The sequence below is a fragment of the Salvia hispanica genome, chromosome 1 (assembly GCF_029641045.1).
Source record: "Salvia hispanica isolate PSC_SH4W2 chromosome 1, Shi_PSC_v1, whole genome shotgun sequence".
Lineage (NCBI taxonomy): Eukaryota > Viridiplantae > Streptophyta > Magnoliopsida > Lamiales > Lamiaceae > Salvia > Salvia hispanica.
The window spans coordinates 59,006,131-59,029,758 of record NC_142692.1 but is presented as its reverse complement, the minus strand read 5'-3'; the positions used below and the strand labels follow the sequence as shown (position 1 = coordinate 59,029,758).

Genomic DNA, 23,628 nt, shown 5'->3' with positions numbered 1-23,628 from the left:
GAGTATGACATGAAAAAGAGAAAAGACATTTAACGCATAGTGAATATAATAATAATCCCAAAGTCCCAACTCTCGAAGTTGCTTTGCAGCTCATCGTCAAACTCAGCAGCCTTCCTTCTTTCGGAGATCTCAAACGCCCTATAATTATAAACTGAATTTGGAATTTAGGAGGAACTTGGTTTGCGATTGATTATGGGCGCAAGTACCATCTCTATCTCCAGCCACTGCTGTTCTTCATCTTCGCCTTATCCCAATTTGTCCTCTCTTTCGTCTCACCAAAATCCCAATAATTTTTTATTTCCTGCCACTTCTCCTAAACTAACTACTGCTTCTTTGCAATTCAACTCCACCGCTTTTCCTTCTATAGCTTCCATGCAAGATGGTTGGTTATCTAATTCACCAAATTCTTATCTAGCTCATGCCAGTTTTTGTGTTTCATTTTTTTTAAAGACTGTGTTTTGGACTTAAATTGATATGCGGATTCACGATTTAAGATGTTTTGATGTTTTTTTGTAGACTTTTATAAATTGAATTGATGAAACCTAGAACTTACTTGTGAAGTTTGAGCATTTTGGTTTCATTCTCTTGAAGAATCTATAGTAAGAAAGGGATAATATTCATAGTGTGGTTGTGTTTATTGTGTTCCAATTTGTCACTAGTGCTGTGTAATCTGCAATGCTATGTGAGGATGATTGATGAAATCTAGTGAAGTTTGAGCATTTGGATTTCATTCTCTTGAAGAATCATAGCGTGGTTGTGTTTCAATTTGTAACTAGTGCTGTGTAATCTGCAATGTCATGTGAGGATTTAATCTAATCGAATAAATTATGTAGGTTCTTTGGCTGCAACAGTTGCTGGATTGCAAAATGAAGCTCCTTTGAAAAAATTGAAAGATGGGCTGACGTCAGTTAAAGAGAACACGCAGCTTAGTAATTTTGATGTTAATGATGGTAGATCAACCACGAGTATTACTGTTGTAGGGGCCTCTGGGGATCTTGCAAAGAAGAAGATATTTCCTGCTCTTTTTGCACTATACTATGAGGATTGCCTACCTGAGGTCTGTTTGCAATATATCCTATGGGATTTGTGTAGTGTTTTTTGGGGAAACCTAAAATACTTGCTCTTATCTCTAGTCTACACGCATAATTGATGTTTATTACTACATGTTTTGTTTGTTTCAGCATTTCACTATCTTTGGTTATGCCCGTAGTAAGATGACAGATGCTGAACTAAGAAATATGGTTAGCAAGACTCTTACTTGCAGAATTGATAAGAGGTATCACTGCTGCCTTCTACTTTGAGTTTTTGTTGTTAGGATTCGGTGCACTTAATGTTATGGGGGACTCAATTGAGTGTTGATTTAAAGAATTGTAACATGTATATAGCGAAAATTGTGGTGAAAAGATGGAGCAGTTCCTACAAAGATGTTTCTACCACTCTGGTCAATATGATTCTCAGGAGAATTTTGCTGAGCTTGATAAGATACTAAAGGAGCATGAGGTAGTGGGTCACTGAACTTTTCATTTTTCTTATATTCTAATATGTGAACACATTATTCTTACGAGTCACAGCCCACAATAGATGTTTCTACTTATAATAAACATTACTCGAGTGGACGAGTAATTTGACAAGAGCTACTTGTCGGAGTCTGTGGCTCTTCCTTCGTTTTTTTCTCTTTTCGTTATTGTGGTGCACAATCACTGTCTAGGTAGATAATGTTAAAAGAAACTGAAAACTTAGGATTGATGGAAATGCATCCATATTAATTAATGCAGACAGTGCTGTTTGGCATGCTTCTCAGCATTTTTCTGTTTGACATATTGTGAATGCTAACTTCATGTTTCCTGGAACATTGCCTTGTTGTTTGCAATTTCATGTTTTCTGGCACATTGTCGTGGCGCTGTAAAATCATTATATATTACTGAAGATACAATGGTGGTTGGCTTCTGTAGGCTGGTCGGGTTTCAAATCGGCTATTTTATTTATCTATCCCACCAAACATATTCGTAGATGCTGTAAAATGTGCCAGTCTCTCTGCTTCTGCTTCTGCTGGCTGGACTAGGGTCATTGTTGAAAAACCATTTGGCCGGGATTCTGAATCTTCGGCCGCTTTGACTAAATCTTTAAAGCAATATCTGGACGAGGATCAGATTTTTAGGTAGGTTTTGTTTCATCTCTATGTGAATGCAATTCCTTATCAGGATTGACTATGATGTACTCCCTCCGTCCCATAATAGATGTCACACTTTCCTTTTTAGTTTGTCCCACAAAAGATGTCATCATTTTCTTTTTGGAAAAAATTCTCTCACATTAATACTCAATGTTGTCCAGTTTTGCCATTTTGGTTTGTCCGTGAAAAGTTGTCCACTTTGCTTTTTTTCTATTTTTGGTAAATGGACTCCACTTTCCACTAACTCTTTACACTCACATTCTATTAGTATAAAACTAATACTATAAATGTGGGACCCTCATTCCACTAACATTTTCAACTCACTTTTCTTCACATTTTTAAAAACCCGTGCCAAGTCAAACTTGGACAATATTTCATGGACGGAGGGAGTATAAATATACTATTTTCTCTCTCCACCTAACACACAAAACAACACATCTCCTAAAATCCTGGGCCATTCTCCAACTATGTCATCTATTATGGGACGGAAGGAGTACCATGTTTCAGGTAGAATCTGATTTGCAATGTTTACCTGTGATAATTCTCTTGTTACAGGATAGATCATTACCTAGGAAAGGAGCTAGTGGAGAACCTCTCTGTCCTTCGCTTCTCAAATCTTATTTTTGAACCCTTATGGTCAAGACAGTATATAAGGAATGTTCAATTGATATTCTCCGAGGACTTTGGCACTGAAGGAAGGGGAGGGTAACTGTCTGTTTAATTTGATGCTGAACGAATTCTAATGACTAGCAACTGGAACCATGCTTATTAATCTTTTTTGTTATGTGTCAGCTACTTTGACCACTACGGAATCATGAGAGACATAATGCAAAATCATCTGCTCCAAATATTGGCCCTCTTTGCCATGGAAACACCTGTCAGTTTGGATGCTGAAGATATCAGAAATGAAAAGGTTTCTCTTTGTGCATATTTTTGTTTGACTCGTACTTTTTTTTCTGCTTAGAGCAATGCTAATTCTGCATGGATTACAGGTTAAAGTTTTGCGCTCCATGAGACCTATAAGAGTCGATGATGTAATCATAGGGCAGTATAAGAGTCACACAAAAGGAGGCGTCTCATACCCGGGATATACAGATGACAAAACCGTTCCCAAAAATAGTTTAACCCCAACTTTTGCTGCTGCTGCACTTTTTATTGATAATGCAAGATGGGATGGTGTGCCTTTTTTAATGAAAGCTGGAAAAGCTTTACATGATAAAAGGTATAGAAAAGCCCAGATATATGATATATGTAGTATCGCTTCATTCTAAAGAAATATAGTATGTAGAATCAATTCAGGGTTGTCACTAGTTTCTTATTTACCCTACTAACTCGGAGCTTGATGCTTAAATGCATTCCTTTTCTTAGGGCTGAAATAAGGGTGCAGTTCAGACATGTACCTGGTAATTTATACAATCGAAACTTCGGGACTGATCTGGACCTAGCAACAAATGAGCTTGTAATCCGGGTTCAGCCTGATGAAGCTATTTATTTGAAGATTAATAACAAAGTCCCGGGACTAGGGATGAGATTGGACCGAAGCAATCTTAATCTTCTTTATAAAGCAAGGTATTAATGAGATTTTTCAATTATTTTAAGTTTTAGTCATTAATTTACTTGTCTTGGCACACAATTGCCTACAAGATCCCTGAAAGTGTTGTGTTTTAACTCATAACATTTAGGGGCTGAAATGTTGGTTGAGGTTTTGGGACTGTAGCTTATTATCTTGTGTTGCGTAGGTACTCTAAGGAGATACCTGATGCGTATGAGAGACTTCTACTGGATGCTGTTGAGGGTGAGAGGAGACTCTTCATCAGGAGTGACGAATTAGATGCTGCGTGGGCACTTTTCACCCCTGTATTGAAGGATCTCGAAGAAAAGAAAAAGATTCCCGAGTATTATCCTTATGGAAGTCGAGGACCAGTAGGGGCTCATTACCTTGCAGCCAGATACAACGTTAAGTGGGGTGATCTTGGGGTTGACGAATAGCATCCGAGTCCAAAAATATATTTATGAAATCTGCACTTCACTAGTCACAGGTTCATGCAGCTCTCATTTCCTCAATTTGTTGTTTTGCTGCTTTACAAGATTTTCGATTTTTAATTTTGTTGGGAGTAAGAAATGTAGACTGTATTATCTTGTTATCGACATGTACACCTATGTAGGGTAAAAACTTGAATAAACTATGTTGTAAAATTCCAGAAACCATATAGTTAATGACATCGAAGTTTTCCAATTTTATATCTTAGTGAATGATGATTATTGCTCTTGCTAAATCCCAATATTTGAATGGGAACAAAGGCAGATAAGTATGAGCCACGCAGCTGGTTCTCTTATAAAATTGTCACAATATGATTTTACTAATTTACAACAATTATCTGAGACAGTCTGAATCAGCAAAAATGTAGGTACAATTAGATGTTATCGTGTAGTTTTCACTATACTTAGAAGATGAAATAGATGATAGAGCTATGGATTGGTAGGGGGAGGATGCGGAAACCATGTATTCGGATCCCAGAAATTGAACATCGGTGGTGATGCAGGAGGAGGAGGAACAGATGGAAATGGAAAAGGCAAAGACGGAGGATTTGGAGGAAATGGGAAATAAGGGAAAGGGGGAAGCTGAGGCAATGGTGGAAGTTGAGGCAGTGGTGGAAGCTGAGGCAGTGGCGGAAGTTGAGGCAGCGGGGGGAGCTGAGGAAGTGGAGGCAACGGTGGCCAAGGGAATACGCTGTAAGGAGGAAAGAAAAACTTGGAAGTATTGAATAATGTTGGACTGGGAATCCCACAAAGAGTGAGATTTCTCTGTGGTGGTTTGTAAGTCAAGGCGCCTAAGGTGTAGGTGCAGGCATTGGTTCGGTTTGATCTTAGTGTAATGTGCGATGAAATGGTTTTCACGGCTGGGAGATTGCAGGTGGTGATGGGTGCGGAGAGAGGGAGCAAAGTTGCCTTGCACAGTGACTGGATGGTGGGATGTCGGGTGCAGTCGACGCTTCCATCAACACAAGGAATCTCCACTCTGTAGATTCCAAATCTATCTGTGCTTCTGTTCACTGAGAATGATATATCTTCCCTGCTCCTTGCCCATCTTCTTTTCATTTTGCACTCGATGTTAACATCGACACCTGCACCAAACCAAACCGAACCTAATCACTCTGCTAGTCCTATTTATATTACTTATAAATGAATGATATGAACATACCTGGCAAGAAGTAGCTATGGTTGGAGAAAGTATTCTGAGAACATACGTCGCAATATACAGAACCTAGCACGCTAATGTGCGTGGCGGGCTGAGCTGCGGAGAGGGCCAAACATGTGAGAGAGAGAATGATGATGGAATGAAACATGGCGTTCAAGATTCAGTGAAGTGAAGTTATAAATATTTCATAGTATTTATATAAGAAGGTAAAGTTAAGATGAGATGGGTAGTTATAATCCGTGAAAGCAACTGTAAGGTCACAGGTCTCAACCTTGAGCCATTAAATTCAAGAATGCTTTTTTTTCTTTTTCGACAGCAACTTCATTCTCTGCTTACTTTAATTATGAAATCTCATAACTACACACAACCCAACCAAAAACAATTTAGCTAAGCTCTCTGTCTTCACATGCATTTTTACTTTTATAATTGCAATGCCAATTGTAACTCTGTATATGAAATAATGTAGCTGTTCAACCGAGTCAACTTATTTCGTACCTAATTGGGGGTTCATCAATATGTTTTGTTATCCTAAAATCTACAGCTTTCAATTTCATACTTTTAAGTTTCAAATATATTTGGTGTATAGCTCTTAATTTGGAAAGGTGACAACAAGGTTCTATGGTGTAGTGGTTAGCACTCTGGACTTTGAATCCAGCGACCTGGGTTCGACTCCCGGTAGGACCTTTAGTTTTTTGACACCATATTTCCTTTTATTTCCCATAGTGATTTAGTATATGGAAATTGTGTTAGTGATAAGTTAATGTGTAACTTTGATGCATGGGCAATTCCAACTAGAGATGTCAATAATATGTAGTCTGGATCCCTCCCACATATTGATCCGAATAATCTTCTAAATTTAAAGTGTTTGGGTTATAAATTTGTAACCTTGCAAAATTTGAGTCCGATTAGCCTATAGCTGATTTGAAATACAAATGACTTGTTGTAAGTCAATTAGGACACTTCGATAATATTTTAAATAAAAATAATAACTACACAAATAAAATAAAACAAAAGCTTCACTTTTATGTTACATTTTTATTAATATAATATAATAATAGATAAATGAATTGGAATATTCAAGTTCACTATATAAAATATTCATAATAAATTATCAATCTTAAATTAGATTTTTTGACATGTCAGGATTATTATAAATTGGAATTTATTCAACAACTTAAGCTTTATTAAATATCATTCATATAAAAGTGTAATGTTTTGAAAAGGTTATACTACTATTTTGTCATATAATTTTTTTTGTTTTTATATTAGATTTATTTGATTATTATACGATTACTATCCTTAAGAGTAAAAAATAAATAGGTGAATGATTATTGTTAGTTTTTCGCTCATTTAGCCTGGTGGGGTAGCTACAAGATTAAGATTGTAAATTTCTAATCTGAAATTTAAGTCTGAATAACTCATAATTCAAACATAAAGCTAACTCATCAATGGTAAGTACACCCTCGGTCCCACAAGAGATGTCACACTTGTGGAACGGCACGAGATTTTAGAAGGTTTTGTTTTGTATGTAGGTGGAAAAAAAAATATACTCCCTCCGTCCCGCTTAAGATGACACGTTTTCCTTTTTAGTTTGTCCCAACTAAGATGACACATTTCCTTTTTTGATAACTTTCTCTCTCCAATTAATACACCCAACCATTTTTTCTCACTCCTATTAAAATATACATCTTTCTTTATCTCTCTACTTTAATACTTACACTCACCTTCTCTCTCTCTAATTAAATACTTTAACCAATAACTCCTAAAACCCCGTGCCGGCTAAGCAATGTGTCATCTTAGCCGGGACGGAGGGAGTAATATTTATATTATTGTGAGAGAGAACTTTTTCTAAAAATGGAAATGTGACATCTTTAGTATGACAAACGAAAAATGAAAGTGAGACATTTTTTATGGAACGGAGGAAGTACTATTTTAGGGGTATTTTATTAATTTCTCTACCTATATATAATACCAATGAATTATGCAGTAACCATGAAGAGGATTGTGAGCTGTGGAGCCGTGAATTGCAAGATCTTGCAAAATAATATAATAAATTATAGTGAAAATGAGATGCAATAAATGAAGTGAGTTCCCCTCCAAATTATAATTAGATTGAAATAATGAGATATGAGGAGAGGATCATCTACCAACAGGGGCTAGCTAGCTGCCTCCTCATTTATTTTTTACATTAATATTCTCGTGTTTAAGTTGGCTCTAAACTCTTGATTGTCAAGGTACTGTTTATTCTGCATTCTTGGCAATATGCGAGACGCCACAACATTCATAATTTATTGTAGCCACACAAAAAACTAATTTGATATATGCAAGCAATCATACTCTTTAATTCTCTCTATGTTTATATATACGTTTAATTATTTGGTGTTTTATGAGGACAATATATGTGGGAATTGAACAAGTGAATTTGGAATTGAAATGTATGAGCTGCAATGGCGCCAAATGTATGGAGAATTCAAGATATATATGCATGCATAATGTATTCATTCATTCATCTCAATCATGTAACCAAATGATTGCTCTGATTTTACCCCTAATCATATTCATATATATACACATTTGCGTCACCACAATTATTTGCTTGACATTGACACATCAAACATTATACTGTCACTATTACATTAATCATATCCTTGATTTAGTTGTGCCGTGAAATTTAAGCCCAACACACACACATGTACATCACATTAGCTATGCACAATGCCACCATGGTTATTAAATTACATTTCCCGTCTTTATATTTTAAAAATTAGTACTCCCTCCGTCCCGAAAATTTGTCAAATTTCATTTTCTGCACTCATTTTTAAAAAATGATAATAAATAGTTAAAGTGAAGAGAAAGTAAAGTAAGAGAGAGAATAATATAGAGAAGACTCTTATCTACAATATTCTCTCTCTTATTTACAATTTCTCCACTTTAACTATTTATTATCATTTTTTAAAAATAAGTGCAGAAAATGAAATGTGACAAATTTTCAGGGGAGAGAGTAATAATTTTCTATTTATAGATACCAGGACAGCATATTATTCTCAATAAATCAATTTTATTTATTATCATTTTCTCTATTCACAATATATTTAATAATTGTTACTCTTAGTTTTAAAAATAGTTTATTTAAACTCATGTAGTATTTTAGTAATTGAGAGGCAATGAGCTTGATTTATCTCTTTCGTCCTCATCAACAACAATGATGGGTAATGGTAAAATAAAAGTGAGTAGCGTATGTTGAGGTGTCTTACGTGTCCATGCAAAATTTGTGGGTCCACCACGTAGCTAGTTTCACATATAAACCCAAAAGGCAAAAATACATAGTATATACAAGTACAAAAATTATATATCGACACATTATCATTCAAAACTAAGCGCTCCAGATGGGAATGAAATGAAGGAGGAAAAGCATCTCAATTAATTATAGTAAGTACAAGTTTAAAATGAAATGAATATATGATGAAAAGCGAGGATTCTGATTTTAAGCTTAAATTAGTGAACCCTCTTTCCTTCACCACTGCTTTAAAGAGTAAACATTTTAAAACACATAACTTATTGTTAGATGTATCAGTCTTCACTCCCTCCATCTCAAAACTTTTGTTACATTTCAGTTTTACCGTTTTGTGCAGTGAACTTTATAGTATTTAATTAACGCATTTCACTCGCATTTTATTATAAAAATCATATTCGATTAATTTTGTAACTTATTTTTATTACATTTCTTAAAACTTATAAAGAATAAAAGTGATAATTATAGAGGACATAGGGCACATATAATTAGAAAGGAATGAGGTGTATGAAAGGCACGTGAGGCAGGATGAATGATTTTATGGTACTATTTTCTCCACGTGTCATGCAACAAGGATGACTTCTTCTTCGATCGATATCCCACCTGACCTCTCTCTATGTAAGCACAAGAAGCAGCTCGTCCCATAATCTGCATGAACTACCTACATTGCAAATATATCAGCATTCAGCAGAGAGAGAGAGATACTAATTAAGTAGATAGCATGGCTGTCTTCCACACCTGGGGCTTCACATTCGGTATCTTAGGTACTCCATATATGCATTCACCTAATAGTACCATCCATATGAATTTGATTATACTCCTACATAACATATTCGGGTTGTGATTTGCAGGTAACATTATTTCAGTTATGGTGTTCCTGGCTCCAATGTAACTTCTCTACTTCATCTCCATTAATACTACTACTACTACTATACTACTATGTTTTTGATCAATTAATTAAAGTGAGTAAGAAAACATTAATGCAGGCCAACATTCATCCGAATCTACAAGGAAAAATCAACAATGGGATTCGATTCGTTGCCTTATGCAGTCGCCCTCTTCTCATCCATGCTGTGGCTCTACTATGCATTGCTCAAGACTAATGTTGTGCTTCTCATCACCATCAATCTATTCGGATGCCTTATTCAAACTGCCTACCTCTTCATCTTCTTCACTTATGCTTCCACAAAAGCTAGGGTACCCTACTACCTCCTTCTCCGTCCCATTGATTATTCTCCATAACTACATTATTAATTGTGTTTCATCACTGCAATCAGAATCACACTGCCAAGATTCTTGGGTTGATGAATGTGGGGCTGCTTTGTGTCATATTTGCGGTGACATTCTTTGTATTCGAGGGGACGACTCGAGCACGAGTGGTTGGATGGATTTGTGTGGCAGTCTCCGTATGTGTCTTCGCAGCTCCCTTGAGCATCATTGTAAGTAGCTAGCCACGGCTTAATTCACTATATATATATATATATATATATATATATACAATTGTCTTCGTGTTGACATAGTTAGCAATTAGCAAATAGTTAGCAACTGATCATCACATCCCCACTAATGCAGTTTCGAGTTGTCCGAACACGAAGCGTGGAATTCATGCCATTTCCTTTGTCATTTTTCTTGACACTCAGTGCAATTATGTGGTTCGCATACGGTTTGTTCCAAAAGGATTTGTGTGTGGCGGTGAGTCCTCATTCATACTAATACTAATAGAAATTCTCTTCTCAACAACATTATGCTTATAAATATATATGATGATATAATGCAGCTTCCAAATGTAATGGGATTTTTGTTGGGGATGATACAAATGTTGGTGTATGGAATATTCCGGAACAAGCAATTGGAAATCAAAGCCTCTGCCCCTTCTACTCCTATTAGTATTACTATTCCAATTTCTACTCCTATTACTACTCCTATTAGTACTATTCCTATTGCTAGTAATGATCACAATCCAATTAGCATAAAGGTGGTTGAGACCGCAGAGATTCAAGACACAGCTCTCCCTTGCTCAATGGCTGCTGAACCACCCCACCTCCACACACCTCTGCCCATGCTTGTTTGTGCAGCTACATAATTTATTCATATTTACTCATTAAATCCTGTGGTCCATCCATGTATTTTTCTCTGTTTTCTTACCTACCTACTCAAATAAATTAAACACCCTTATTTTGTTTTATAGTGTTTCCCAAAAATATAGCAATCCATCAACATGTTTATCAACTTCTATTAGTTAGTTTTTTACTATGGTGATCTTGTCAACTTCATCAGTTAATAGTTTTATTTCTTAAGAAATGATGGTGTGTATTAAAATTATCTCCAAAAATTAATTACCAAAAAAGCACAATTATAGCACAAACTCAAAAATTGACAAAATAATTTATACCCCCTCCGTCCCCCATTAAGAGTCACACTTTTCTATTTCGGTCCGTCCCCAATTAAGAGTCACACTTCATTTTTACCATAAATAGTAAGTAGGTCCCACATTCCACTAACTCAATTCACTCACATTTTATTATAAAACCAATATAAAAAAATGGGTCTCACATTCCACTAACTTTTTCAACCAACTTTTCTTTACATTTCTTAAAACCTGTGCCCGGTCAAAGAGTGACTCCTAATAGGGGGACGGAGGGAGTATTTACAAGTAAAATAATAAAATTAGGAGGCATTCTGTTTTATACGTAAACTAATTGATCGATTATTTAATATACATAATTATATTTTACTATTCAATAGCATATGTTAATTTTTATGCACTAGCTCTGTCCTAAAAGAGAAGTCCACATTTTGACTCAGCACATGTTTTAAGAATTATAGAGAAAAGCGGATTGAAAAAGTTAAGTAAAGTATAAGTCTTACTTTTATATATTAGTTTTACTCCAAAACATGAGTGGAATGAATTAGTTGAATGTGAACCTACTTATCATTTATAGTAAAAGTGAAATTTGACTTATATTACTATTAAACAAGCTAAAATAACAAAAATGGACTCTTAGTGTGGAACAGAGGTAGTAATATATACTCCTTCCGTTCCATTATAGTTGAGGCGGAACTTTTGGGCGCGCAGTTTAAGATATGGATATTTAGTAGTATATTAAGTATATAGCTAAAAGGTACGAGGGAGAAAAAAATAGAAAGTGAGTAAAGTAGAGAGAATAAATTAAGAGAAAGTAAAATAAGAGAAGAAAGCATGTGCATAGTTAAATTATTAAATTTCTTTATAAAATGGAAAGATGCATAACTAGAAAACCAGAGATGCAAAGAACAGATCATGGGCCACTTGACACACACCAATTTGTTTTTTCCTCTATTAGTTTTGTCAAGATATGGTTGAAGGAAGATGTAGGACCATGATGAAGGACGAGATGTCGCAATTTCGGCGCATTGAAGTGAAACCATTGAATTAAGGTCACAAAAACAGAAAGAAAAGTACAGTAGCTCCAAAGAATACGACCTCATCCACCATCAACTGCATTGTTACGTCGTTATGGTTTCCCGAGCCGAAAAAACATGCAATTTGTTGAATTATTCATCCTATAAGCTTATGCTTTCTCCATTTTGAATTGTGAAATATTAGTTACGTTAGGTTCGCAAGATTGGCCAGCCTCCAGCACCAAGGGCGAACGAATTTGTTACGTACGCTATTTAGTTATTGTTTTTATTATTATTGTTTAATAGCAAAATCATGCTCATTAGCTCTTCGATACAGCAGAGCTGATGCTTCGACCCTGCAAGTGATTTAATATAGTTAGTTTGGTAGTGGAAGTACGGACCAGTAGACAGCAGTGGGCTAGATCATACCATCCCGGGTGGACCACAAATGTTCCTCTAGCCAGTGCCGAGTTCACCTGTTGGAGTCATAAATCATCACTGTCTCTGCCAAAACATAACAACATAGTAATTCATTCGATAAATACCTTGTTCGTCCCAAGTGAATTCGCAACCACATGTGTCACCTGCTCATCTATCTGCTTTGTGCACACTGCACCGAATTGCTCAGCCGTCTGCCACAGCGGATGCATCTGAGGATTCTTTTCACCAACTGGGAACATTCGGCTGAAAACAATGCGGCAGCCCGCTAGAATTTTCCTTTGTTCACAAGCTAAGATACTTCTAACATCACCTTCTTCTAATGAATCGTGTGCAAAAAATGCTCCATGTATTTTTTCTATAACCTGTTTACAAACCGCCAAAATCAAACACCCATCTTCTCTCACTATATGAAAATATACACGTCTTTTTCGTTTAGATAGAAGCTCACCGCCAGAGAAGAAGCCAGAGTCCCATCTTCTGGTCTCTCATCATGATCAATCTCCAGAAGAGAAGGGCCTGATAGCCCAAATTGACGTCTACTACACGGAAAATATATATACCTGTGCAGATTGCACAAGATTTCAGTTTAAACAACGTAGTTAACAATCTAAGAATACCAAGGTAATCCATTACCGTTCCACAGCAATCAAGTTTGGTTTGTTATGAGGCCACACTCGTACAGAATCATCAATAATTACGACCGCTGACTCCATGCCCAAAACACCCTCCAAATCCTTACTCTTGGGAACTCTATCATCACTATCAAATGGTTCACCATCATCGCCCCTCGAGATAACTCTTCCAGAAAACAATTCCCCTTTTGGATCAAGCAATTTTGCCATCTCAGTGGCATAATATTTGTTTCCCATGGTGCAGAGATGAAGTTCATAGAGCTTGCTTGCCTAAATTCGAAAACCCATGGAAAATCAATAATAAACATAGGAATAAATAGAACTATTAAGTGATTTTTATTCTAATAAGAAGAAGAACTCTTACCTTCTCCAAGAAATTCCATATCCCAGGACGCAACTTTGTCCACATTCCCATATGGGGAAACCGAAATAGATGCCTTTGGGACTTTACCCGATCTTGTTCCTCCTTCTTTCTCAGAATCTCATCATGCAGAGGGTCAACCTCTGTAAACTGGAAATACAACAATTTATTGGTCAAAAGTCCCCAACATTATCAGGCCAGGCCAGGCCAGAATGAACTTGGGAAAAAGATAATATTTTCTTGCCTTGGCTGAATTTAGGAGAGTATGATCAAGATCCAAGACAAGACATAGCTTTCGATCAGCAAACAGTTTATTCTGTTCTTTAATCCTCCTAGCCCTTTCTCTCTGGATAGCAGCCTTTTGCTGGTCATCAAAGCCATCAAATAAATGCTCAACATCACTCCAAGTATTTGCATTAAGTGGTCGAGGGGGGATAGAAATAGCTGCATCGGATGTTGAGTTACTTCCAGATCTGAAGTTGACTGAATTGTAAGCTACCATCTTACTCTCTGGTCCAGCTTGATGACTTTGTAACGGCTGTGACAATACACTCTGAGGAAGATCTGGTGAAGGTGTATTTGCTTGCGATACAGACATGATATCAGCAATGTTCCTCAGATTATTGGTAAACTTCATGGTAATATCTGGTGGTTTCACACTTCCGGAAGGAACTACCTTCTCCATTTGATCTTCTTGCCCTTGGGCACTCATGTTACCCATCATTACTGAAGAAGATGAAGGATATGTTTTTGGAAGATCAGATACTGCACTCACACCATTCTGAGGTGTATTATTATGTAGAATACGACGTGGGTCACGAGCCTTCATTCGAACTTTTCCAGGTTCCTCCTGCAAATTACATATAAATGCAGCAAGTAAAGAACTAAGAAACTAGAAACAAACATGCTAGATATATCTATTCTGAAGTACAATTTTTTTTTTTATCAGGAAATAAAAACAAACTTAAGTATAATTATAGATATTTCATCTAGCAGCTATTCACTTTTTAATACTTGAGAACATTGTATCAGGAAATTTGGGTTTAATTTAAACATCAAATGAGATAATTTTCCAGGGATTGTTGAAACTCTTCACCAGGGTATAAGCTGCCAGATAGTTTTGCAGGAATATGGATAATTGAGTAAAAACCCAAAGGCCATATTCCATAATGAAAGGTTCAAAGGAACAAACAAACAGGGCTGTGGCCACTGAGAAGGCGTCAACCATAATTGATATTAATAATATGAAAGATTTAACAAATTAAGAGGAACAAGAAAAATGTATATGAGTGCCTACCGCAGAGACTGGCTGGCAAGGAACTATTCCCGCTGGTTTCTGGCCAAGTATTGAGGAGGAAGGCAGGACACCAGATGTTGATGGAGCTACTCCCAGTATGGAATTCGAGTTTGGCATTTGAGTTGCATTATTGTTATCGTCAGACGTCTTATGTTCCATTTTGAGTATGCTCATCCATATAGATGGATTGCCAGCTATATCTCTTAATAAAGAATGAATAGGAGAAGACAAACTGAAACTTTTCACTGGCAGAATTTCAGTTTGACAGGTTAATGCTGATTTAGAGAGACTGCTAATGGGTAGCACGGGTGGAGTCAGAACTTGAGAGGTTGAGATTGTAGTCGTGAGTGGCAGGGTTACTTCTGGAATCAATGATTCATTTTTTCGCCGTTTTAGCGCGGGACCATTCAAAACTAGCTCCTCACATACCTTCTGCTTCCTCGAACTCATAAAACCAACATACGTCGATTTGGATTCATCACTTCCCATTGAGGGGAGACTCTGACTGAGACTCTGACTGAGATTTGTTGGACCTGCATCAGAATTGGCCATTCGGAGCCTAGGGTCCCTACTTTTTGCAGAGGGCTCTAACACAGGATTTCGGAAACTATTTGCAGTATCAATCATCTGAACATTGCTAATCTCAGGACCTGCTACAACATCTCTGGCAGCAGCAGAAGAAAGTGCTGGCTGCCCTAGCATCAAGGAATTCACAGCAGGGTTAACATTGTGGTTAACAGAACTACTGACCTCCCCACAGGCTTCACCGTCTCCTTTATTATCACCCTCCCCTGAAGGAGTTGGACTTGGAAACTTATCATTCACAAAAAAGGAACCCTGTCCAAATTTTTTCTGATAACCGGAAACATCTTTGACAGTATCAGTTTCATAAGGATGCAGAGCGGGATTTCCTCGAGGAAGTGTTTGTCTAGGAAGAGGCCACTCAGGTTTCAGCAGCCCTTGCTCCAAGATTAATCCCTTATCAAAGGGGAAAGTTGCAGGATGGTCTCGTGTAGGAGAAGGAAGACTGTCCACATCATGATCTTTGTGAAGATCTAGCAGAGGAAGACCTTTGCGGCTCAGGTTAACTAGCGCTGGTTTTGAACACTGTAAGGGAAAGCTTTGCCCACGTTGATCCACTGAACCATCAGGCACAGGTTCTTGTCCATGTTTCCTTACGTAATCAGGCCTGTTATCGGCATTCTCAAACAACACATGTAAATTGGTTGTATTAAACCCCTCTCTTACTTGTTTCATTCCAGTTACACCATTGTTCAAGGAATTATCAGATGACTCAAGAGACAACCTAATAGCCTCCACCTGCAACACCATATATCTCAATAAGACACTATAGCTAAGAAACGATGAATAAAATGTGGGGTGGGGGACACACCTCTTTCAACTGCGAAGAAGAAAAAAGAGGTGGCCTCAAGCTTGTTAATTGAGCTAGCAACCTGAAGGCATGTTAAAAAGGATAATACGGTTAATAGTCAAGAAATGCCACACAAAGAGCACGAAGTGAAAGAAACAAAACACTAGGTATGCTACAAACCTCAACAGAATTGCTTCATTCTGTTGGTTGAGTGCTAGAGTCATTGAAGAAAAAACCTGCAGATACTGGGAATTGTATCAATGCTCACCTAAGGATGAAGACATAAACAAAATGCAATTCATATCTTCGATTGAGCATCATACCGAATGAAGAGTCTGAAGTAAGAGCTGAACAAGAGTGTGTTTCTCAGGAAAAGGACCGTCCAACACAATCTTGTGCAACTTGATTGCTGTGGCCTCCAAGCGTGGAAAGAATGCATCAAAAGAGCTACACAAACACAAAAACAAAAACATTAACCATGACATATGATTACTTTTTTTAAGTTATGAAATCAAGTTACTTTTGGGCATCAGGCGCTTTCAGATTGACAAGCTCTTCCATTATTAGATCAACATCAACACGTTTGCTCCTATCTTCCTTGTTAACCTTAACATCCGAATCATGCAACTCAGAATCCAAATCAATCTCGCCCTCTTCCAGCTCACCATCATCATCGTCAGTCACAACCTTACTATGACCATTACTACTATCATCCTCCATCGTGACAAAAACGTCACCCGGTGGCTTATTGTTTACAGCCTGCGCCCACGCCAAATTATATAAACCCGGATAGGAAGAAATCTGGTACTTGTAAGGATCTCTCATCGTCCAAGCCCTAGCCCCAATTCCACCTCTAGTGTAATTTTTTAATATTGAAAGCTTCTTCAGAAATTTCGTCCCACTACATCATCGTCTACCTCCGCCTCAAATTCTAGGGTTTTTTCCTTAAATTCAAATCAGCATATGTTGAATTGAATTATACGCAAACAATAACGGATTTTAAACGTAATAATAGAAAATAAGATTCGACCAGATTTATGAATGATATTAAGATTGGGATCGTAAGTGGATATACTAATTCATCATGGATTAACAAATGACAATCCCTCTCTTTTTTATAGGGATGAAGAAGCAAGGGCAATACGGTTAGATCAATTCATGGCCGTTACATAATTACTCCCTTCTCTCTAAATTTATACGGCCTCCTAGACATGGCCACGGTTCAAAAATCGCCGGTTCCGATTCGTCGAATACTTGAACCGTAACCGGCTCGGATACCGGTTATTCGGTTCCGGTTTAACCGCCGATTCCAGTTACTAACCGTCGGTTTTTCAACAGTTTCGGCGGTTCCGAGCCGGTTCCGGTTCTTTTTTTTCTTTTTTTTTTATTTAAATCTTATAGTTATAACTTTTAAATTCTATAGTAAAATCCAAAGAGACTTTGAAAACGGTCGAAAACCGCCGGTTTTCTGACCGAACCGCCGGTTTGTGTCAGAAAACCGCCGGTTTCTGACCAAAAACCGGCGGTTTCCGACACCTTTTCAGACTCTACGCTGCAACCCTACGCCTACGCCTACAACCCTAGCCCTGAACCGTCGGGAACCGGCGGTTTTGTGTCAGAAACCGGTGATTTTCCGACACAAACCGGCGGTTTTCCGACCATTTTCAGCCCTACGCCTGCAACCCTAGGAACCTACCGGCGATGGCTACATTTTCCCGGTTAACCGGCGGTTAACCGCCGGTTCCGATTTCATATTTCTTGAATCGTAACTGGCGGCTAACCCTAAACTGGATTTCGAACCGGAACCGTCGTCCGATTCCGGTTCCGATTCCGACCTGCCGGTTGGGAACCGGCGGTTAACCGCCGGTCCGGTTGGGTTTGGCCACCTCTACAGCCTCCCCACTATCCAAGTTAATAGACTAATTTCAAAAATGGTGAGTATTAAATTAGTTAATAAATAAAATAAAAAAAGGAAAGAAATAAAATAAATTAATATAGAGAAAATAAAGTAAGAATATTAAACAGAATAAAAGAACTAAACACATTTAAGAGAGCGCAACGAAGAAATCAAGCACATTAAACAGGTATTAAAATGAATAAAAAAAACAAAAAAAAACAAAAAACAAAAAAAAAGGGTTAAGCCTGGGCCTCTTTAATCTATATTTAGCGGGTACCATGGATCTTATCCTATAATTTATGCTAGAAGTAATCGCTGGCCACTGACTATGGTTTATGGATTTGACATATTTTTTGGGTATTCTTCGACCCAACAACATACCAATATCCTCAGCCACATTATTGATGACATTTATCAGGCCAACATTTGTCCAACTAATCCCAAAATGACATTTTGGAGAGGATGCATAAAAGTACGAGGAAAGAATCTTCACTGTTCTCCAAGCATGGTTTGTGATCATCAAAGATTTGAGGCATGTGTAAAACAAAGGCATGCTAGCTGACATAACGTGTATATGAATTATATTGCACGATATTATAATCAAGGATGAACAACACGAGAACTCTAATTTTTTCAATGAAGATATGATTTTTGCCTTGAGCTCATCCACAACAACCGAACACCAAATCGAGGTGCGTCACATCCTCATTAGTGTACCAACAACTATTTGAGTCTACTCGCGATAAGAATGTCCACTAGTAACTCCAACGAGATCTAGTAAGAATTTGTCAAGGGTTCATGTTATCACGGAGGTAAATGGAGAACCATTGTGTGCACTTTGATCCCCTTGATGAAAATATTATTTTTCTTTATTTAATTTAAATGATTAGGTTTTTGTTGTAATTTTACACTCTCTGTCCCTGAAGAGTATGAACTTTTTCCTTTTTAGTCCATTCCTGAAAAGTATAAACTTTCTAATTTTAGAAACGCGTTTCTCTCTAATTGGGTAGGACTCATTCTCCACTAACAATATTTTAAACATTTTCTTTCTATCTCTCTTTTTTTTACCAATTGTGCATATAAATTCGTGTCAAACCAAATGTTCATACTCTTTGAAAGATGGGTATTATTTTATTATTGTTATATGTAATTTTTTTGTGTTAATAAAAAATTTTATCTTTTAATTATTTACAAGTGAATTTAACTAAAATATGATTGCAAATTATATGAAATGAGAAAGAATTAGAAAATAAAAATAAAAATAAAAAATTGATATAACATCCGCCTAAAAGTAGGAAGCGAACATCGGTGCACTATACTAGTATAGAATTAAGAATATTATAATTTATTTATTATTTATATCTTAAACGATACTTAATGATCTCCATAATTATAAAATGATTAGTTTATTAATAATGAAAATGATTAGATTTGTTTTTCAAACAGAAAAAGAATTTTTTAGAAATTAAGAATTCAACCGACAAAATATCATAAATAATACTCCCTCCATCCCATAAAAGATGGCACACTTTCCTTTTTAGTTTGTCCCACAAAAGATGTCACATTTCCCTTTTTGGAAAAAGTTCTCTCTCACATGAATATAAAAATTATATTTTCTCTCTTCATTTAACACACAAAACAAAACCTCCTAAAATCTCGTGTCATTTTCAAAGTATGCTAAATTCTCTGGGACGGAGGGAGTACTAGTTTTAACCTGAAATAAAAAATTATATTACAAAATTACTAATTAAATTCTATTATGACAATTACATTCTGTCTTGGAATCGTTTCGTAACCACAAAATGTAATTTGTGATAATTATTTTTAAAGTAAACAATATGTCAATCAAGTCCTAGTATAGAGATGCTTGATTAGAGCATCTACAATAGGGAGGATACTTTGGCTGGACACTTTTACGTTTTTTTTCAAAATAGTCACTTTTTATTTGTCCACGGCCACAAAAAAAAGTTTCCGCAGCAATAGTGGACACTTTTTTTAGCCGCATTTCACTTTATTTTATTTGTTGTATATTTTAATTCAATTACAATTAAAATTATCGGACTAAAATTAGATAAAAACGGCTAATAAAACAAATTAAAATTGAAAACTAAATTTTCGTCGGATTAAAGTAAGGGGAAAATTACAACGAAAATTTGATCTACGGAAAATCACACATGTTCTTCACGCTACGCCGCCTCCCCTACGTGCCCAGACCTCTTCAATCAAATCGACCTGGAGTTGGTCATGTGCTGTGCTCCTGCGTATATCAGCGAAACGTTGGATCAGATATTCATTACTACGTGGTACACCCATTTGTATCGGCGCGGAGGCAACGCCGTGACTTGTACTTGCACCATCTTCCGGTGCCCAACGTTCTGCAGCAAATCTTTAATCTTCTATTATCATATTGTGCAATATGATACTCCCTCCGTCCCACAAAAGATGTCACACTTGTGGGACGGCACGAGATTTTATGCGGTTTTGTTTTGTGTGTTAAATGGAGAGAGAAAATATAATTTTTATATTCATATGAGAGAGAACTTTTTCCAAAAAGGGAAATGTGACATCTTTTGTGGGACAAACTAAAAAGGAAAGTGTGACATCTTTTGTGGGATGGAGGGAGTACATGCTGTTAGGTTTGGTATACTGAAAAACATGTTTCGAGCAAGTTTCGCGCGAATAGAATCTTGCTTGTATACGTAAAACTCTACAATCCACTTTTAACCCGATTCAGTATTATTCGAGCAGTCTCGCACGAATAGAATCACTATTATTATTACATTGTGTTTGCTTGTGCATTTATAAGATGTTTTACAAACATTTAAATGCATAAGAAGTAAACAAAGTCTAAGTCTTTTGCTTAGTAGACCGGTTGTGGGCGTCGTCCACTTTAAGGTAACACGGTCAGATCTATGCAATGCTTTGCAAAAGAAAATGAAGAATTTCACAACCTAGATAGGCTTTGGCTACCTATCGTGAAAGGTTGCAATGTCAGTCCGCATATTTCTAAGCCTTACTGAAATAAGATGACATTGGTGTGGTATAGCACTGAACGGATCTAACAGCAAGACGTGTCTTTATGCTATCTACTGAAAGACTAGGTCTTGATAAAATACTATTTCTTAATCTACATATGTTAGCATTGAGCATACGGTATTGATTATGCACTACTTTGACTTATCAAATGATGCGGGTTTTTCGCAACCCAATAATCCTGATATATTGGGTAGTAGTGATTAATATTTAGCGGTGCTAGGATTGCTATTATGTTGAATCGTGCGCGAGGTGAGTCTCGTTTGATAATGTCCTCAAGAGTAACTTGAACAAGGTTTTATTATTCGGAAAACTGGCCAGTTGGAGTTTTATTACTCTATGAATAATAAATAAATGTTTCTTGCTAAGTCCACTCTTGGAATTAATAAGATATTAATTAATTAAGTCCATAACAGACATTAATTAATTAATGGACATTTATATCTTAAGCGCGGGAAATAAATAATAAAAGTGGAAACCCGGATTACTTGTAATTTCGGATTTGGATGGGGAGAGTTCAATATTACTTCTGTAGTGGCTGCTCGTAATATTCCAATATAAGCTTGTATTAAATTGTGGATTCAATTTAATTAGTAAAAAGCTAATTGGGGGAGCCCATATCCAAAACCTTCCATAGATCCCTGTCTGAGCCCAAAAGGAATTTAATATAAATAGGAGAATAAAGGAGACAGAAATCATTATTATTATTACTCATAATTTTCGTCCTCTCTACCTAGAAGAGTTCGAATTTCTCTCCTAATTGGAGAAGGATTTTTTCTTCTGTCTTCTTTATTCGAGTCCTAGTATTTTGATAAGATCAGCCCACCCTGATATCGAGATACAGTTCGGGAACCAGAGAGAAGATCCGTGGTCTAGTATTGAAGATCATCACGTGGAGAAGGCGCGAGCAATCGTCGATTCTTTGGAGAATCAAATCGGTAACTCTAAACTGTAGAATTCATGTTTTAGGATTTAATTTCTTTGAGCATGAATTATTTGCGTTCTAGCATGCAATTTTCTGTTTAACATATGAATTGATTAATCGCATAATCGGTCAAATAGATCCGTGTCTGATTTATTTGTTTTGTACAAGTCTTCCGCTGTGCAAGGGGCACCAAACCCCATCACATGCTAACATAATATTCGTGACATCATCTTCGTGCCAAACTCGTGCCGGGCAGCGTATAATGGCCCATCGCGCTTGGAGCACACCAAAAGCTCGCTCAACATTTCCTAGCGGCCTCTTGTTTTCGCGCAAAATATTGTCTCCTCGCTCCAGGCGGTTGGCGAAGTGTCTTGACGAATACGGGCCAACGAGGGTATATTCCATCTGCCAAATAGTATCCCCTGCGATACTGCGTGCCGTTTGCTACGAAACTGATCTCTGGACCCTCTCCCCGGCACTCATCATTGAAGAGAGGCGACGGCTGCAGAACGTTTATGTCGTTGTTCGAACCTGCAACACTGAAATACGCATACCAGATCCGCAAATGGTAGTCAGCAACGGCTTCCAGTATCATCGAAGGATGTTTGCAATTGAAACCAGTAGTGAACTGGCCTTTCCACGCCACCGGGCAGTTTTTCCACTCCTAATGCATGCAATCAATGCTGCCCAACATCCCTGGGAAACTGTGCACCGCACCGTGCATATCTAGCAGTCTCTGGCACTCATCAGAGGTTAGCTTTCGTAGGAACTCCGGACCAAAGACTTCCCGCATGCCCTTACAAAACTGTCGGAGCACCTCTAGACTAGTCGTCTCACCCATCTGTAGGTATTCATCGAACATATCAGCCGGTCCGGCATAGGCAAGCTGCCTTATTGCAGAGGTGCATTTCTGAGAAGTAGATAGTCTGATCCGGCCAGTGCAATCACTCCAGAGGTTGAAGCAACCGTACCGGTCCGCCAATGTCGTCGCTATATGGGTGAAGAGCGGTCGCGACATTCTGAAACTCCGACGGAAAATCTCAGCTGGGTAACGGGGGTTAGCGCTAAAGTAGTCTGCCATAAGCCGCTCAGCCGCTCCGACATGGTCTCGTGGGATTGTCCGACGATGACGAATCTCACGAGGGATCGCCGCCGTCGCCGCCTCATCCTCCTCGTCGGCTTCCCTCTGCACCTCTTGAATCAAAGAATCTCATGCTTCATTCTACAAATCATCCATAGCAATGGAAATTCACAAATTTTTAGAGATAGAAAAATTGGATAGAAAGTGAAATGGGTGTGAAGATGTGTGTGGAGAGAAGATGAAAATGGGAGGAATATTTATTATAAAAATAATTAAAAATCCGAAATTAAAAAAAAAAAAAAAAAATTAAATCGGCGACCGCTGCGGCGGTTTCGCCGTGCAATAGATAGCTGCAGTGGCCGCCGCGATTCTCTCTCCTCCGGCTCGTCCTCGGCGCATTCGGGGTGAAAGCCCTTCCGCCCCCAAAAATCGTCCGCCTCCAGGGCGGCCTCTTCCGCCACAGTAGACAGACGCGGCTTAGCCGCGATCGGGGCGCCCCTACTGTGGATGCTCTTAACCATATCTAGGTCAAATCGACTACGATTAT

General features: G+C 37.6%; 5 protein-coding genes and 1 non-coding gene across 6 annotated transcripts; 3 read left to right on the top strand and 3 right to left on the bottom strand.

The window, feature by feature from the left end:
- The first annotated feature begins 76 nt into the window (after positions 1-76).
- On the top strand, positions 77-4,411 carry LOC125222365 (glucose-6-phosphate 1-dehydrogenase, chloroplastic-like). Its single transcript, XM_048124912.2, has 10 exons — positions 77-382; positions 834-1,057; positions 1,182-1,276; positions 1,386-1,500; positions 1,953-2,158; positions 2,726-2,875; positions 2,963-3,083; positions 3,163-3,392; positions 3,539-3,739; positions 3,910-4,411. The coding sequence occupies exons 1-10, from the start codon at positions 193-195 to the stop codon at positions 4,157-4,159; spliced, it is 1,782 nt and encodes a 593-aa protein (XP_047980869.1). The 5' UTR covers positions 77-192; the 3' UTR covers positions 4,160-4,411.
- A 69-nt stretch (positions 4,412-4,480) lies between these two features.
- Positions 4,481-5,599, bottom strand: LOC125222366 (uncharacterized). The gene is made up of 2 exons (XM_048124914.2): positions 5,373-5,599; positions 4,481-5,295 (listed from the first exon to the last, which is right to left on the bottom strand). Exons 1-2 carry the CDS (start codon positions 5,515-5,517, stop codon positions 4,640-4,642), a joined length of 801 nt encoding a protein of 266 aa, XP_047980871.1. The 5' UTR covers positions 5,518-5,599; the 3' UTR covers positions 4,481-4,639.
- A 382-nt stretch (positions 5,600-5,981) lies between these two features.
- On the top strand, positions 5,982-6,053 carry TRNAQ-UUG (transfer RNA glutamine (anticodon UUG)). Its single transcript has one exon. It is a non-coding gene; the product is annotated as a tRNA-Gln (tRNA).
- Positions 6,054-9,262: 3,209 nt separating this feature from the next.
- LOC125185653 (bidirectional sugar transporter N3-like) lies at positions 9,263-10,846 on the top strand. Its single transcript, XM_048082214.2, has 6 exons — positions 9,263-9,425; positions 9,513-9,549; positions 9,648-9,858; positions 9,939-10,100; positions 10,234-10,353; positions 10,439-10,846. The coding sequence occupies exons 1-6, from the start codon at positions 9,383-9,385 to the stop codon at positions 10,742-10,744; spliced, it is 879 nt and encodes a 292-aa protein (XP_047938171.1). The 5' UTR covers positions 9,263-9,382; the 3' UTR covers positions 10,745-10,846.
- Positions 10,847-11,816: 970 nt separating this feature from the next.
- On the bottom strand, positions 11,817-17,044 carry LOC125224353 (RNA polymerase II C-terminal domain phosphatase-like 3). The gene is made up of 12 exons (XM_048127738.2): positions 16,666-17,044; positions 16,469-16,592; positions 16,326-16,381; positions 16,167-16,227; positions 14,774-16,093; positions 13,721-14,326; positions 13,480-13,626; positions 13,117-13,385; positions 12,932-13,043; positions 12,588-12,845; positions 12,472-12,518; positions 11,817-12,398 (listed from the first exon to the last, which is right to left on the bottom strand). The coding sequence occupies exons 1-12, from the start codon at positions 16,968-16,970 to the stop codon at positions 12,335-12,337; spliced, it is 3,369 nt and encodes a 1,122-aa protein (XP_047983695.2). The 5' UTR covers positions 16,971-17,044; the 3' UTR covers positions 11,817-12,334.
- Positions 17,045-22,298: 5,254 nt separating this feature from the next.
- On the bottom strand, positions 22,299-23,081 carry LOC148934218 (uncharacterized). The gene is made up of 2 exons (XM_089062246.1): positions 22,718-23,081; positions 22,299-22,531 (listed from the first exon to the last, which is right to left on the bottom strand). Exons 1-2 carry the CDS (start codon positions 23,079-23,081, stop codon positions 22,299-22,301), a joined length of 597 nt encoding a protein of 198 aa, XP_088918372.1.
- Positions 23,082-23,628: the final 547 nt, after the last annotated feature.